Source organism: Procambarus clarkii, chromosome 43 (assembly GCF_040958095.1).
Source record: "Procambarus clarkii isolate CNS0578487 chromosome 43, FALCON_Pclarkii_2.0, whole genome shotgun sequence".
NCBI classification, from domain to species: domain Eukaryota; kingdom Metazoa; phylum Arthropoda; class Malacostraca; order Decapoda; family Cambaridae; genus Procambarus; species Procambarus clarkii.
This window is the reverse complement of record NC_091192.1, coordinates 7,509,292-7,520,709: the sequence shown is the minus strand read 5'-3', so window position 1 is coordinate 7,520,709 and position 11,418 is coordinate 7,509,292. Positions and strand designations below refer to the sequence as shown.

At 48.1% G+C, this 11,418-nt stretch overlaps 1 protein-coding gene across 2 annotated transcripts in view; it reads right to left on the bottom strand.

Annotated features, from left to right (window-relative positions):
• The window catches only part of Setd3 (SET domain containing 3), a 115,016-nt gene that overhangs the window by 43,114 nt on the left and 60,484 nt on the right, over positions 1-11,418 (bottom strand). For both annotated transcript variants that reach the window (XM_045738489.2, XM_069300018.1), the window contains exon 8: positions 9,346-9,457. In XM_045738489.2, coding sequence (XP_045594445.2) covers positions 9,346-9,457 — 112 coding nt within the window. The remainder of the gene's footprint in view (positions 1-9,345; positions 9,458-11,418) is intronic.

Here is an 11,418-nt window from a genome sequence, read left to right as displayed (position 1 = left end):
CTGCCTGCCTCCTTCCCAGCCTGCAAGCCTGCCTGCCTGCCTGCCTCCTTCCCAGCCTGCAAGCCTGCCTGCAAGCCTGCCTGCAAGCCTGCCTCCTTCCCAGCCTGCAAGCCTGCCTGCCTCTTTCCCAGCCTGCAAGCCTGCCTGCCTGCCTGCCTCCTTCCCAGCCTGCAAGCCTGCTTGCCTGCCTGCAAGCCTGCCTGCCTCCTTCCCAGCCTGCAAGCCTGCCTGCCTCCTTCCCAGCCTGCAAGCCTGCCTGCCTGCCTGCCTCCTTCCCAGCCTGCAAGCCTGCCTGCCTGCCTGCCTGCCTCCTTCCCAGCCTGCAAGCATGCCTGCCTGCCTGCCTGCCTCCTTCCCAGCCTGCAAGCCTGCCTGCCTGCCTGCCTGCCTCCTTCCCAGCCTGCAAGCCTGCCTGCCTGCCTGCCTGCCTCCTTCCCAGCCTGCAAGCCTGCCTGCCTGCCTGCCTCCTTCCCAGCCTGCAAGCCTGCCTGCCTGCCTGCCTCCTTCCCAGCCTGCAAGCCTGCCTGCCGCCTTCCCAGCCTGCAAGCCTGCCTGCCTGCCTGCCTGCCTCCTTCCCAGCCTGCAAGCCTGCCTGCCTGCCTGCCTGCCTCCTTCCCAGCCTGCAAGCCTGCCTGCCTGCCTGCCTGCCTCCTTCCCAGCCTGCAAGCCTGCCTGCCTGCCTGCCTGCCTGCCTCCTTCCCAGCCTGCAAGCCTGCCTGCCTGCCTGCCTCCTTCCCAGCCTGCAAGCCTGCCTGCCTGCCTGCCTCCTTCCCAGCCTGCAAGCCTGCCTGCCTGCCTGCCTCCTTCCCAGCCTGCAAGCCTGCCTGCCTGCCTGCCTCCTTCCCAGCCTGCAAGCCTGCCTGCCTGCCTGCCTCCTTCCCAGCCTGCAAGCCTGCCTGCCTGCCTGCCTCCTTCCCAGCCTGCCTCCTTCCCAGCCTGCCTGCCTCCTTCCCAGCCTGCCAGCCTGCTTCCTTTCCAGCCAGCCTGCCTCCCTCCCTGCCATCATGCTAACGGGTAGTGTGTGTTAGGCTTATCTTCGGGAATGAGCCGGTCTCACCCCCACCACCAACAAACCACCCGCCCCCTACATCCCATCTCTCAAGGTCACGCGGTTCAACCGCGTGACTACCACTCACTCCCTGCCTGCCAGCAAGCTAGGCTGCCTGCCTGCCTGCCTGCCTGCCTGCCTGCCTGCCTGCCTGCCTGCCTGCCTGCCTGCCTGCCAGCCTGCCTGTGCCTGCCAGCCTGTCTTTCCCTCCCTAATTCTCACTACTTCCATCCCTTCCTGCCTACCTCCTAGCATCTCTCCCTACCTCCCCCTCCCTCTTAGCATCTCTCCCTACCTCCTAACATCTCTCTCTACCTCCCCCTCCCTCCTAGCATCTCTCTCTCCCCCCCTCTCACTGATTCTCCCCCCCCCCTCATTCATACTGCCTCCCACCTAAGCTCCATCGTCCATCCACCCACCAGTTAGCCATCACTGACGCAATGCGTGCATTTGGAGCCAACATGGTGCACAGATGTTTCTTGATTGTGCAGATATGTAAAACAAAAGCACAGAATGAACATTCCAGCCTTATGGCAATTCAAAATAATAGGAATAATAGGCCGTGAATCTGTGAAGTCACAGCGGGCAAACTGGACCATCTCCCACCCACCACAACAAGCCGGCGTGACGCTTGGCGGACCCCTTCCTACCCGAACTTTGTTCTGGTAGCATGACTCCCCAACCCCAATCGGGAAACTGGAAGTTTCGGATAACTAAAGTTCGGAAACCAAGTGGTGCTCTGTATAAAATGTTTAACACTTTCGCCCGGGCATGACGCAGCATTGCGTCATCCGTTTACTGTCGGTAATGCCGGGGATGACGCAGCATTGCGTCATCCACTTTAAATAATCGCCAAAAATCAGGTTTTTATCCGATTTTTTGGGGACTGGTTTTAAAATGCGCGCCGATGTCTTCCCATTTTCTTTGTTGAGCCTCGTGGCCCTCAGGCGGCTTGGCACATGCCGTGGGCCCATTGTTTTCGCTCCCCAATGTGACCAATGTCGCCTCCCCTTGCATCTCAAACATGTGAACATTTCGGCTATTTTCCGTGGCTATATTTCTTACTGCGGCTTTAGAAACTATCTACGCTTACTCCACGATGGATAGTGATCATGAACAAGGCCCTTCCAGGAAGAAAATTGTGAAAGAAAGGCTTGAAAAGGGCGGGAATTTGGAGTGTAGCTGGAAGGCGTCTGAGCGCTCACTTGCGGTTAACGCGTGGCCCGTCTTCAACTCGTCGGCGGTTGGAGCGTGACCAGGTTTTTTATTTTATATGCTAATGTTCCTCTAGAGAATTCTATTGCGAACCCATTGAGACCAAAATGAAAGACCTAGGACGAAAATTGAGGTGACCAGAGTGAAAATAGGAAAACATTTTATCGCGTTTGCGCGCTCCTGGGTAACTCGTTCGCACTTCCTCTGTTTGCTGCGGGTAATTAGCTGGGCTTTTGGAGTTTATATGCATTTAATGCTGTAGAGAATTCTATTGCGAACACAACGATACAAAATTTAATCTCGTAGGACGAGAATTAAGGTGACAAACTTGAAGAGAGTATACACTTTTCAGAATTTACGCGCGCTCCCGTGACACCCTGGGTCCCATATCGCACAGTTGAGGGGTGGCACGCGGGGTACGCCAAAGTATTAACTTTTGATTGGCGTTAAAAAATTGGTGATCAAAGCAGAGCTGATAATGATGTAGAGAAACACAAAGTAACCAGCAGCCATGATTAAAAATGATTTCACATGAAGTGAGGGCTTTATTAAATCTAAAAGATTAAAAAACCAGCGTTGAATGTAATGAAACACTATTTTCTGGGCGAGACCCGGAGGCTCCCTGGAGCTATACCTGGCTGATGCGTATACTGTATATTAGACTGTGGCAACAGTCAATCTATGGGGTTCTAAGCCTACTGGGGACCTGTGCTAGAACCTGGCCTCCTCAAGAGAGGCACGAGGAGCAATGGCCTATAGACACCCCCGTGTAACTGGAAGCAGTCAATGTCTGCCATCTGCCAGGTCAGACACTGAGAAAAGTAGGAATTCAAAACAAACAGCTGGTTAAAAATTGCAAACCAAAAGCCAAACTAGCTAGTAGAACTCCCCAATCAAAAACAATTAAATAAGCATGATGTCACCACAGCTGTCGTGCTGATGACTGCGTAACTGCCCCCTTCCCAGGAGGGGGAAAGGATGGGGGGGTTCAGACCTTATGCACAGGCAACTCAACTTCAGTTCAGAGGCTGGATATAAAACAATGCAAAAAAAAAAAAAAAAAAACACCAACTGAATGGAGGAAGGGATGGGTCCTCCGGGTCTCACCCAGAAAATGGCGTTTCATTACATTCAACGCTGGTTTTCTGGGGAGAGCCCCTTTGGCTTCCCGAAGCTACCTAACCATAGATAAAGGAAAAGAGGGACTTGCCCAGGAGGCAGCCGCCACTTGCTCCTCAACTTGAAGTTGAGACAACTGGCTGCAACCTGCGACCCAAGGCTACACAAGCCCAAGAAAGGCCACGAACATTAACGAGGTACTGTCGCCACTCGATTATCCGGACTATATGGGAAGGACCCCCAGTCGGATAATCACGTGTTCCGGATAATAGTACTTTTTCACTTCAGCGTCCAATAGTGACCATTTCCAACTATTTTTATACTACAAATAACATAAATTTGAATTGCCTTGCCACATATAATTATTATATATTCAACTAGAAACATCAACTTATCTTGTTGTTGTTGTTCGTCTTCTTGATTGATGCCAAACATCTTGAAGTTAAGAATTCTTGACAATTTACATAACCTATACTAACACAACACTAAAATTAACACTTAAAATGACAGTCCAACCTCGATTCAACGTACCCCGATTCAACGAATCTCAGGCTAGTTCGCACACTCTTCAGACCGGATTTACTCACTCGGTTCGACGAACAATGGTTCGTAGAGTGGGGAAGTGAGGGGTGAGGGAAGAGTGGGGGGTGAGGGAAGAGTGGGGGGGTGAGGGAAGAGTGGGGGGGTGAGGGAAGAGTGGGGGGGTGAGGGAAGAGTGGGGGGGTGAGGGAAGAGTGGGGGGGGGGGTGAGGGAAGAGTGGGGGGGTGAGGGAAGAGTGGGGGGGGGGTGAGGGAAGAGTGGGGAGGGTGAGGGAAGAGTGGGGGGGTGAGGGAAGAGTGGGGGTGAGGGAAGAGTGGGGGGTGAGAGAAGAGTGAGGGTGAGGGAAGAGTGGGGGGTGAGGGAAGAGTGGGGGGTGAGGGAAGAGTGGGGGGTGAGGGAAGAGTAGCGGTGAGAGAAGAGTGGCGGTGAGGGAAGAGTGGCGGTGAGGGAAGAGTGGCGGTGAGGGAAGAGTGGCGGTGAGGGAAGAGTGGCGGTGAGGGAAGAGTGGCGGTGAGGGAAGAGTGGCGGTGAGGGAAGAGTGGCGGTGTGGGAAGAGTGGCGGTGTGGGAAGAGTGGTGGTGTGGGAAGAGTGGTGGTGTGGGAAGAGTGGTGGTGTGGGAAGAGTGGTGGTGTGGGAAGAGTGGTGGTGTGGGAAGAGTGGTGGTGTGGGAAGAGTGGCGGTGTGGGAAGAGTGGCGGTGAGGGAAGAGTGGTGGTGTGGGAAGAGTGGTGGTGTGGGAAGAGTGGTGGTGTGGGAAGAGTGGTGGTGTGGGAAGAGTGGCGGTGAGGGAAGAGTGGGGACACAGGAATACGGCAAAGAACTGACCACCGAAGAACTCCAAGTCCTTCAAAAGGAGCAGCAACAAGAGGCAGCCGAGTTAATTTCTTCAGGCGAGGAGGAGGCAGTACAGAATGTCCCTTCCTCAACAATTCAGAAAATGTGTAATTACCCAAGTGTAGTTACAGGAGGAGAGCTATGCTCGTGGTGTCCCGTCTTCCCAGCACTCTGTCATATAACGCTTTGAAACTACTGACAGTCTTGGCCTCCACCACCTTCTCACCTAACTTGTTCCAACTGTCTACAACTCTGTTTACAAATATTGAAGGTGTCACGGTGTTACTGAAATTGCAATACGAAAGTTACCTCCCACTTAATGCATTTGGTCAACCAACGTTACAACCCACTTGATGTATTTGGACTACATTTGTCCTACAAATACAAATATACAAATAAAAAAGTACTACAAAAGACTCACCCAAATCAAGCTGCAGTAGGCTGTTGCCTAACCTTTTTAATGACACTGTGATGCATCACTACAGACAAATGTTATAACAAAGAGAGAAACAAATCTCCATGGACAAATTTTTAGTGAGACAAACAAACAATGAACCACAACCAGGTTCGAGCAGTATGCAGGCAAAACGTAGGAGAGAGTGTACCCCCAGAGAAGTCATCACTGCCTGATGTTATAATGGAAATGGACTCCTCTTCCAAACAGTAACACCTCTCCTCCTCCCCCCCGTCCTCACAGTCTTCCATACGCCAACAAGAGTCATCAGTAAAGGCAAGTAATAACTTGTACATACTTTAGTATCAAAGATTTGGGTGAATTAGGTATAAAATTTACTTTCAAGTTAATTTTTTGGAGAGTGTGGAACGGATTAATTCAATTTCCATTAATTCTTATGGGAAAATTTGCTTCAGTTTACGAATATTTGGCTTACGAGCCGTCTCTGTGAACGTATGAAATACAGTGATACTGTACCTCGGAATACGAGCGTCCCTGTTTACGAGTTTTTCAGAATACGAGCAGGATTTCCTTGGAAAATTTGAATCGGAATACAAGCATTGCCTCGGAATGCGAGGGTGTTGATACGCGTACAGGCCGACCTAGCGTGTGGTGGCACGGCGATCAGCGCTCAGTTTACCAGTGCCTCACACCCAGTGACTCTCCCTCCTAAATTCTTCTCCAGGATTTTCAGTGTTTTGTTGGATTTTTGGTCACTTGACCATAAAAGGTGTCATTATATATCTTGCAATGAGTCACAAGAAAGCCCGTGGTAACGTTCAAGCCAAGAAATCACATATGAGGATGACAATAGAGGAAAAGCAAGAGATCATTCGGAAGCATGCAAATGGTACATGTGTTGTTGAACTTTGTAGGCAGTACAACACATCCACATCAACTATATGCACTATATTTGCCAAGAAAAAGGACAATATGAGTGCTAAAGTGGCAAAAGGCGTAAGAAAAATCATGAAACAAAGACCACAAATACTTTGAGGATGTGGAAAAGTTATTAATTTGGATACACAACAAGGAGTTAGTGGGTGATAGTGTTTCAGAGGCCGTCATTTGTGAGAAAGCCAGGGTATTGCACGAAGACCTTGTAAAGAAAACCCCTGGAACGAGTGCAAATACGATAAACTTTAAGGCAAGCAGGGGATGCTTTGACAATTTTAGAAAAAGAAGTTCATAGTGTTGTGAGGCATGGGGAGGCTGCCAGCTCAGACAAACCAGTGGCTGAAAGACTTATTGAAGAATTTAACGAGTTTGTAGAGAATGAGGGATACCGACCACAACAAGTGTTTAATTGTGATGAGACAGGACTATTCTGGAAAAGATTGCCTAAGAGGGCATAAACTACCAAGGAAGAAAACTCATTGCCCAGACACAAACCTATGAAAGATAGATTTACGCTTGTGCTGTGTTCAAATGCGAATGGCGATTTGAAAATTAAACACTTGTGTATCATTCTGAAAATCCAAGGGTTTTCAAACACTATAAAGTGCAGAAAAACCAAATGTGTGTGATGTGGAGGGCTAATAATAAGGCACGGGTGACTAGGATTTTTTTTTCGGAGTGGGTGAATGAAGTGGTGTGCTCTGCCATAGAAAAATATCTGCAGAAGAAACATTTGCCACTCAAGACCCTGCTTCTCCTCGACAATGCTCCTGCTCATCCTCCAGGCTTGGAAGATGAATTGTTGCACAGATACAGTAATTTTCTTACAGTAAAGTTCCTTCCTTCCTAACACCACTCCTCTAATTCAGCCTATGGTCCAGAAAATCATAGCAGATTTTAAGAAACATTATGAAAAGGCACTTCTCCGGAAATGTTTTGAAGTGACTGAAGCCACAAACCTCACTCTCAAGAAGTTCTAGAAACACCATTTTAACATTTGTAGTTCTTTAAAACTCGTTGACAAAGCCCGGCAAGAAGTGACTCAAAGAACCCTGATCTCTGGCTGGAGAAAATTGTGGCTTGAATGTGTGACAGAACTAGACCTTGAGGAGTTTGATCCTGTAAATGATGTGCCTATAGTTGAGGAAATTGTTACTCTGGGGCGGCAAATGGGCTTGGAATTGGATGGTGATGATGTGGAGGAGTTGGTGGAAGAACACAACGAAGAACTGACCACCAAAGAACTCCAAGCCCTTCATAAGGAACAGCAAGATGAACCAGCTGGGGATGTTTCTCCAGTGGAGGAGGATGAGGCAGTACAGAATGTCCCTTCTGCAGACATTAAGAAGTGGTGTCAGATGTGGGAAGAGATGCAAACTTTTATTGAAGACTCACCCAGAGAAAGCTATAGTAGGCCGTTGCCTTAATCTTTTCAATGACAATGTGATGCCTTACTACAGACAGAGCTTGCAAAGAAGGGAAAAACAATCTTCCATGGACAGATTTGTTGTGAGAAAATCAAGCAGTGAGCCACAACCAGGACCTAGTGGTATGCAGGCAAAACGTGCCAGGGAGTGCACCCCAGAGAGGTCCTCACTGCCTGATGTTATAATGGAAGGGGACTCCCCTTCCAAACAGTAACACCTCTCCTCCTCCCACCTCCTCACCATCTTCCATACGCCAACAGTGGTCATCAGCAAGGGTAAGTAATAACTTGAACATAGTATTGTAGTGTACATTTAGATAAATTAGGTATAAAATTTAGTTTGAAGTGAGGTTTTTGGGTAGTCAGGAACGAATTAATTCATTTCCCATTATTTCTTATGGGGAAATTTGATTCGGATTACGAGTTTTCGGATAACGAGCTGTCTCCAGGAATGGATTAAACTCTTAAACCGAGGTACCACTGAGTGGTACCTCGGTTTAAGAGTTTAATCCGTTCCTGGAGACAGCTCGTATTCCGAAGCTAATTTCCCCATAAGAAATAATGGGAAATGAATTAATCCGTTCCTGACTACCCCAAAAAAACCCACTTCAAACTAAATTTTATACCTAATTCATCTAAATAAACCTACAAAACCATGTTCAAGTTATTACTTACCCTTGCTGATGCCTGCTGTTGGCGTATGGAAGATGTGAGGAGGAGGGAGGAGGAGGAGAGGTGTTACTGTTTGGAAGGGGAATTCCCTTCCATTATAACATCAGGCAGTGAGGACTTCACTGGTGTGCACACTCTGGCATGTTTTGCCTGCATACCACTAGGACTTGCTTGTCTTACTAAGAATCTGTCTAAAGACACTTGTCTTTCCCTACATTTTAACACTTGTCTGTAGTAAAACATTACATGGTCATTTAAAAGGTCAATGCAACGGCCTGCTACAGCCTTATCTTTGTGAGTTTCTTCAACAAAACTTTGCAGTTCTTCCCATACTTCACACATTTTCTTAACACTTTAGCGTTATCACGGCGCTCAAGAGCATTACCACTTTTTGTGTTGAGGTCGCACAGCGGACTCGCTCACGAGTCACGATAAAAAATATTTCTACAAACTCTATTTATTAAGCGATCGACTTTGGGATAGTTTGAAAATGTCCGCCATGAAATTTCCGTTTTCTCTAATAGCCGCATAACCTATTTGGGAGAACGGCAAAGCATTGCACCATCGAGGCAAGACCATTGTATTGTTGACACGCCGAGTGTAATCGACGTAGTTTTTTATTTGGTGCCGGTCTAACACAGCCTTGTGTGACATTTTATACTTATGTTCTTATAAAACATTCTATTGTGAACACATTGGTACAAAAATGAAATACGTAAATCGAAAATTAATGTCAGGACAGTGAAAAAGAGTACACTTTTCAGTATTGCCACTCGACCGCCCAAATGCCGCACTATTTTCTTAGGTTAAACCTTACCACTGCTTTCTTGGGACCCATGGCAAGATATATAATAACCTTTATGGTCAAATGACCAAAAATCCAACAAAACACTGAAAATCCGGGTGGAGAATTGACGTGGGATAGTCACTGGGCGCGAGGCACTGGTAAACTGAGGGGTGAGGGGCGACGATCGTCGTACCACCACACGCTAGGTCGGCCTGTACGCGTATCAACAAACTCGCCTTCCAAGGTAACCTTCGCCTTCCAACACATTTTTTCAAGGAAATCCTGCTCGTATTCCGAAAAACTCGTATTCCGAGGTACCACTGCATATATTTATTTATTTAGAGATACTTACAATTCCTTCCTGATGGTTTGCCATATCCCAGGCAGGAATAAGAGCCATCTGACCACACGAACCTTTACCTGGTATACGATTCTGCCGTGTCATGACTGTCGAGACGGCCCATCTGTGGATACAAGTTACTGCTCAACATCACTCAATAACATTATCCCTCCATACATTATATATTACAGGATAAATATGATACACACTTCTCTAATCATATTAAATACATTTTTTATTATTACTAAGATTAATAGACTGGAAAGTATTAGTAATGTATTTCATTAACACCATTTGAAAACAAAAGGATGGATGGATGGATAAGCAGCTGGCAGGTTGTATGGATGGATGGATAAGCAGCTGGCAGGTTGTATGGATGGATGGATAAGCAGCTGGCAGGTTGTATGGATGGATAAGCAGCTGGCAGGTTGTATGGATGGATGGATAAGCAGCTGGCAGGTTGTATAGATGGATAAGCAGCTGGCAGGTTGTATGGATGGATGGATAAGCAGCTGGCAGGTAGTATGGATGGATGGATAAGCAGCTGGCAGGTTGTATGGATGAATGGATAAGTAGCTGGCAGGTTGTATAGATGGATAAGCAGGTGGCAGGTTGTATGGATGAACGGATAAGAAGCTGGCAGGTAGTATGGATGGATGGATAAGCAGCTGGCAGGTAGTATGGATGGATGGATAAGCAGCTGCAGGTAGTATGGATGGATGGATAAGCAGCTGGCAGGTTGTATGGATGGATAAGTAGCTGGCAGGTTGTATAGATGGATAAGCAGGTGGCAGGTTGTATGGATGGACGGATAAGCAGATGGCAGGTAGTATGGATGGATGGATGGATAAGCAGCTGGCAGGTAGTATGGATGGATGGATGGATAAGCAGCTGGCAGGTAGTATGGATGCATGGATGGATAAGCAGCTGGCAGGTAGTATGGATGGATGGATAAGCAGCTGGCAGGTTGTATGGATGGATGGATAAGCAGCTGGCAGGTTGTATGGATGTATGGATAAGCAGCTGACAGGTTGTATGGATGGATGGATAAGCAGCTAGCAGGTTGTATGGATGGATGGATAAGCAGCTGGCAGGTAGTATGGATGGATGGATAAGCAGGTGGAAGGTAGTATGCATGGATAAGCAGCTAGCAGGTAGCATGGATGGATGGATAAGCAGCTGGCAGGTTGTATGGATGGATGGATAAGCAGGTGGCAGGTAGTATGGATGGATAAGCAGCTGGCAGGTAGTATGGATGGATGGATAAGCAGCTGGCAGGTTGTATGGATGGATGGATAAGCAGCTGGCAGATTGTATGTATAGATGGATAAGCAGGTGGCAGGTAGTACGGATGGATAAGCAGCTGGCAGGTTGTATGGATGGATGGATAAACAGCTGGCAGGTAGTATGGATGGATAAGCAGCTGGCAGGTAGTATGGATGGATAAGCAGCTGGCAGGTTGTATGGATGGATGGATAAGCAGCTGGCAGGTAGTATGGATGGATAAGCATCTGGCAGGTTGTATGGACGAATGGATAAGCAGCTGGCAGGTTGTATAGATGGATAAGCAGCTGGCAGGTTGTATGGATGGATGGATGGATAAGCAGGTGGCAGGTAGTATGGATGGATAAGCAGCTGGCAGGTTGTATGGATGGATGGATAAGCAGCTGGCAGGTTGTATGGATGGATAAGCAGCTGGCAGGTTGTATGGATGGATGGATAAGCAGGTGGCAGGTAGTACGGATGGATAAGCAGGTGGCAGGTTGTATGGATGGATGGATAAGCAGCTGGCAGGTAGTATGGATGGATGGATAAGCAGCTGGCAGGTAGTATGGATGGATGGATAAGCAGGTGGCAGGTAGTATGGATGGATAAGTAGCTGGCAGTTAGTATGGATGGATGGATAAGCAGCTGGCAGGTAGTATGGATGGATGGATAAGCAGCTGGCAGGTAGTATAGATGGATAAGCAGCTGGCAGGTTGTATGCATGGATGGATAAGCAGGTGGCAGGTAGTATGGATGGATAAGCAGCTGGCAGGTAGTATGGATGGATGGATAAGCAGCTGGCAGGTTGTATGGATGGAT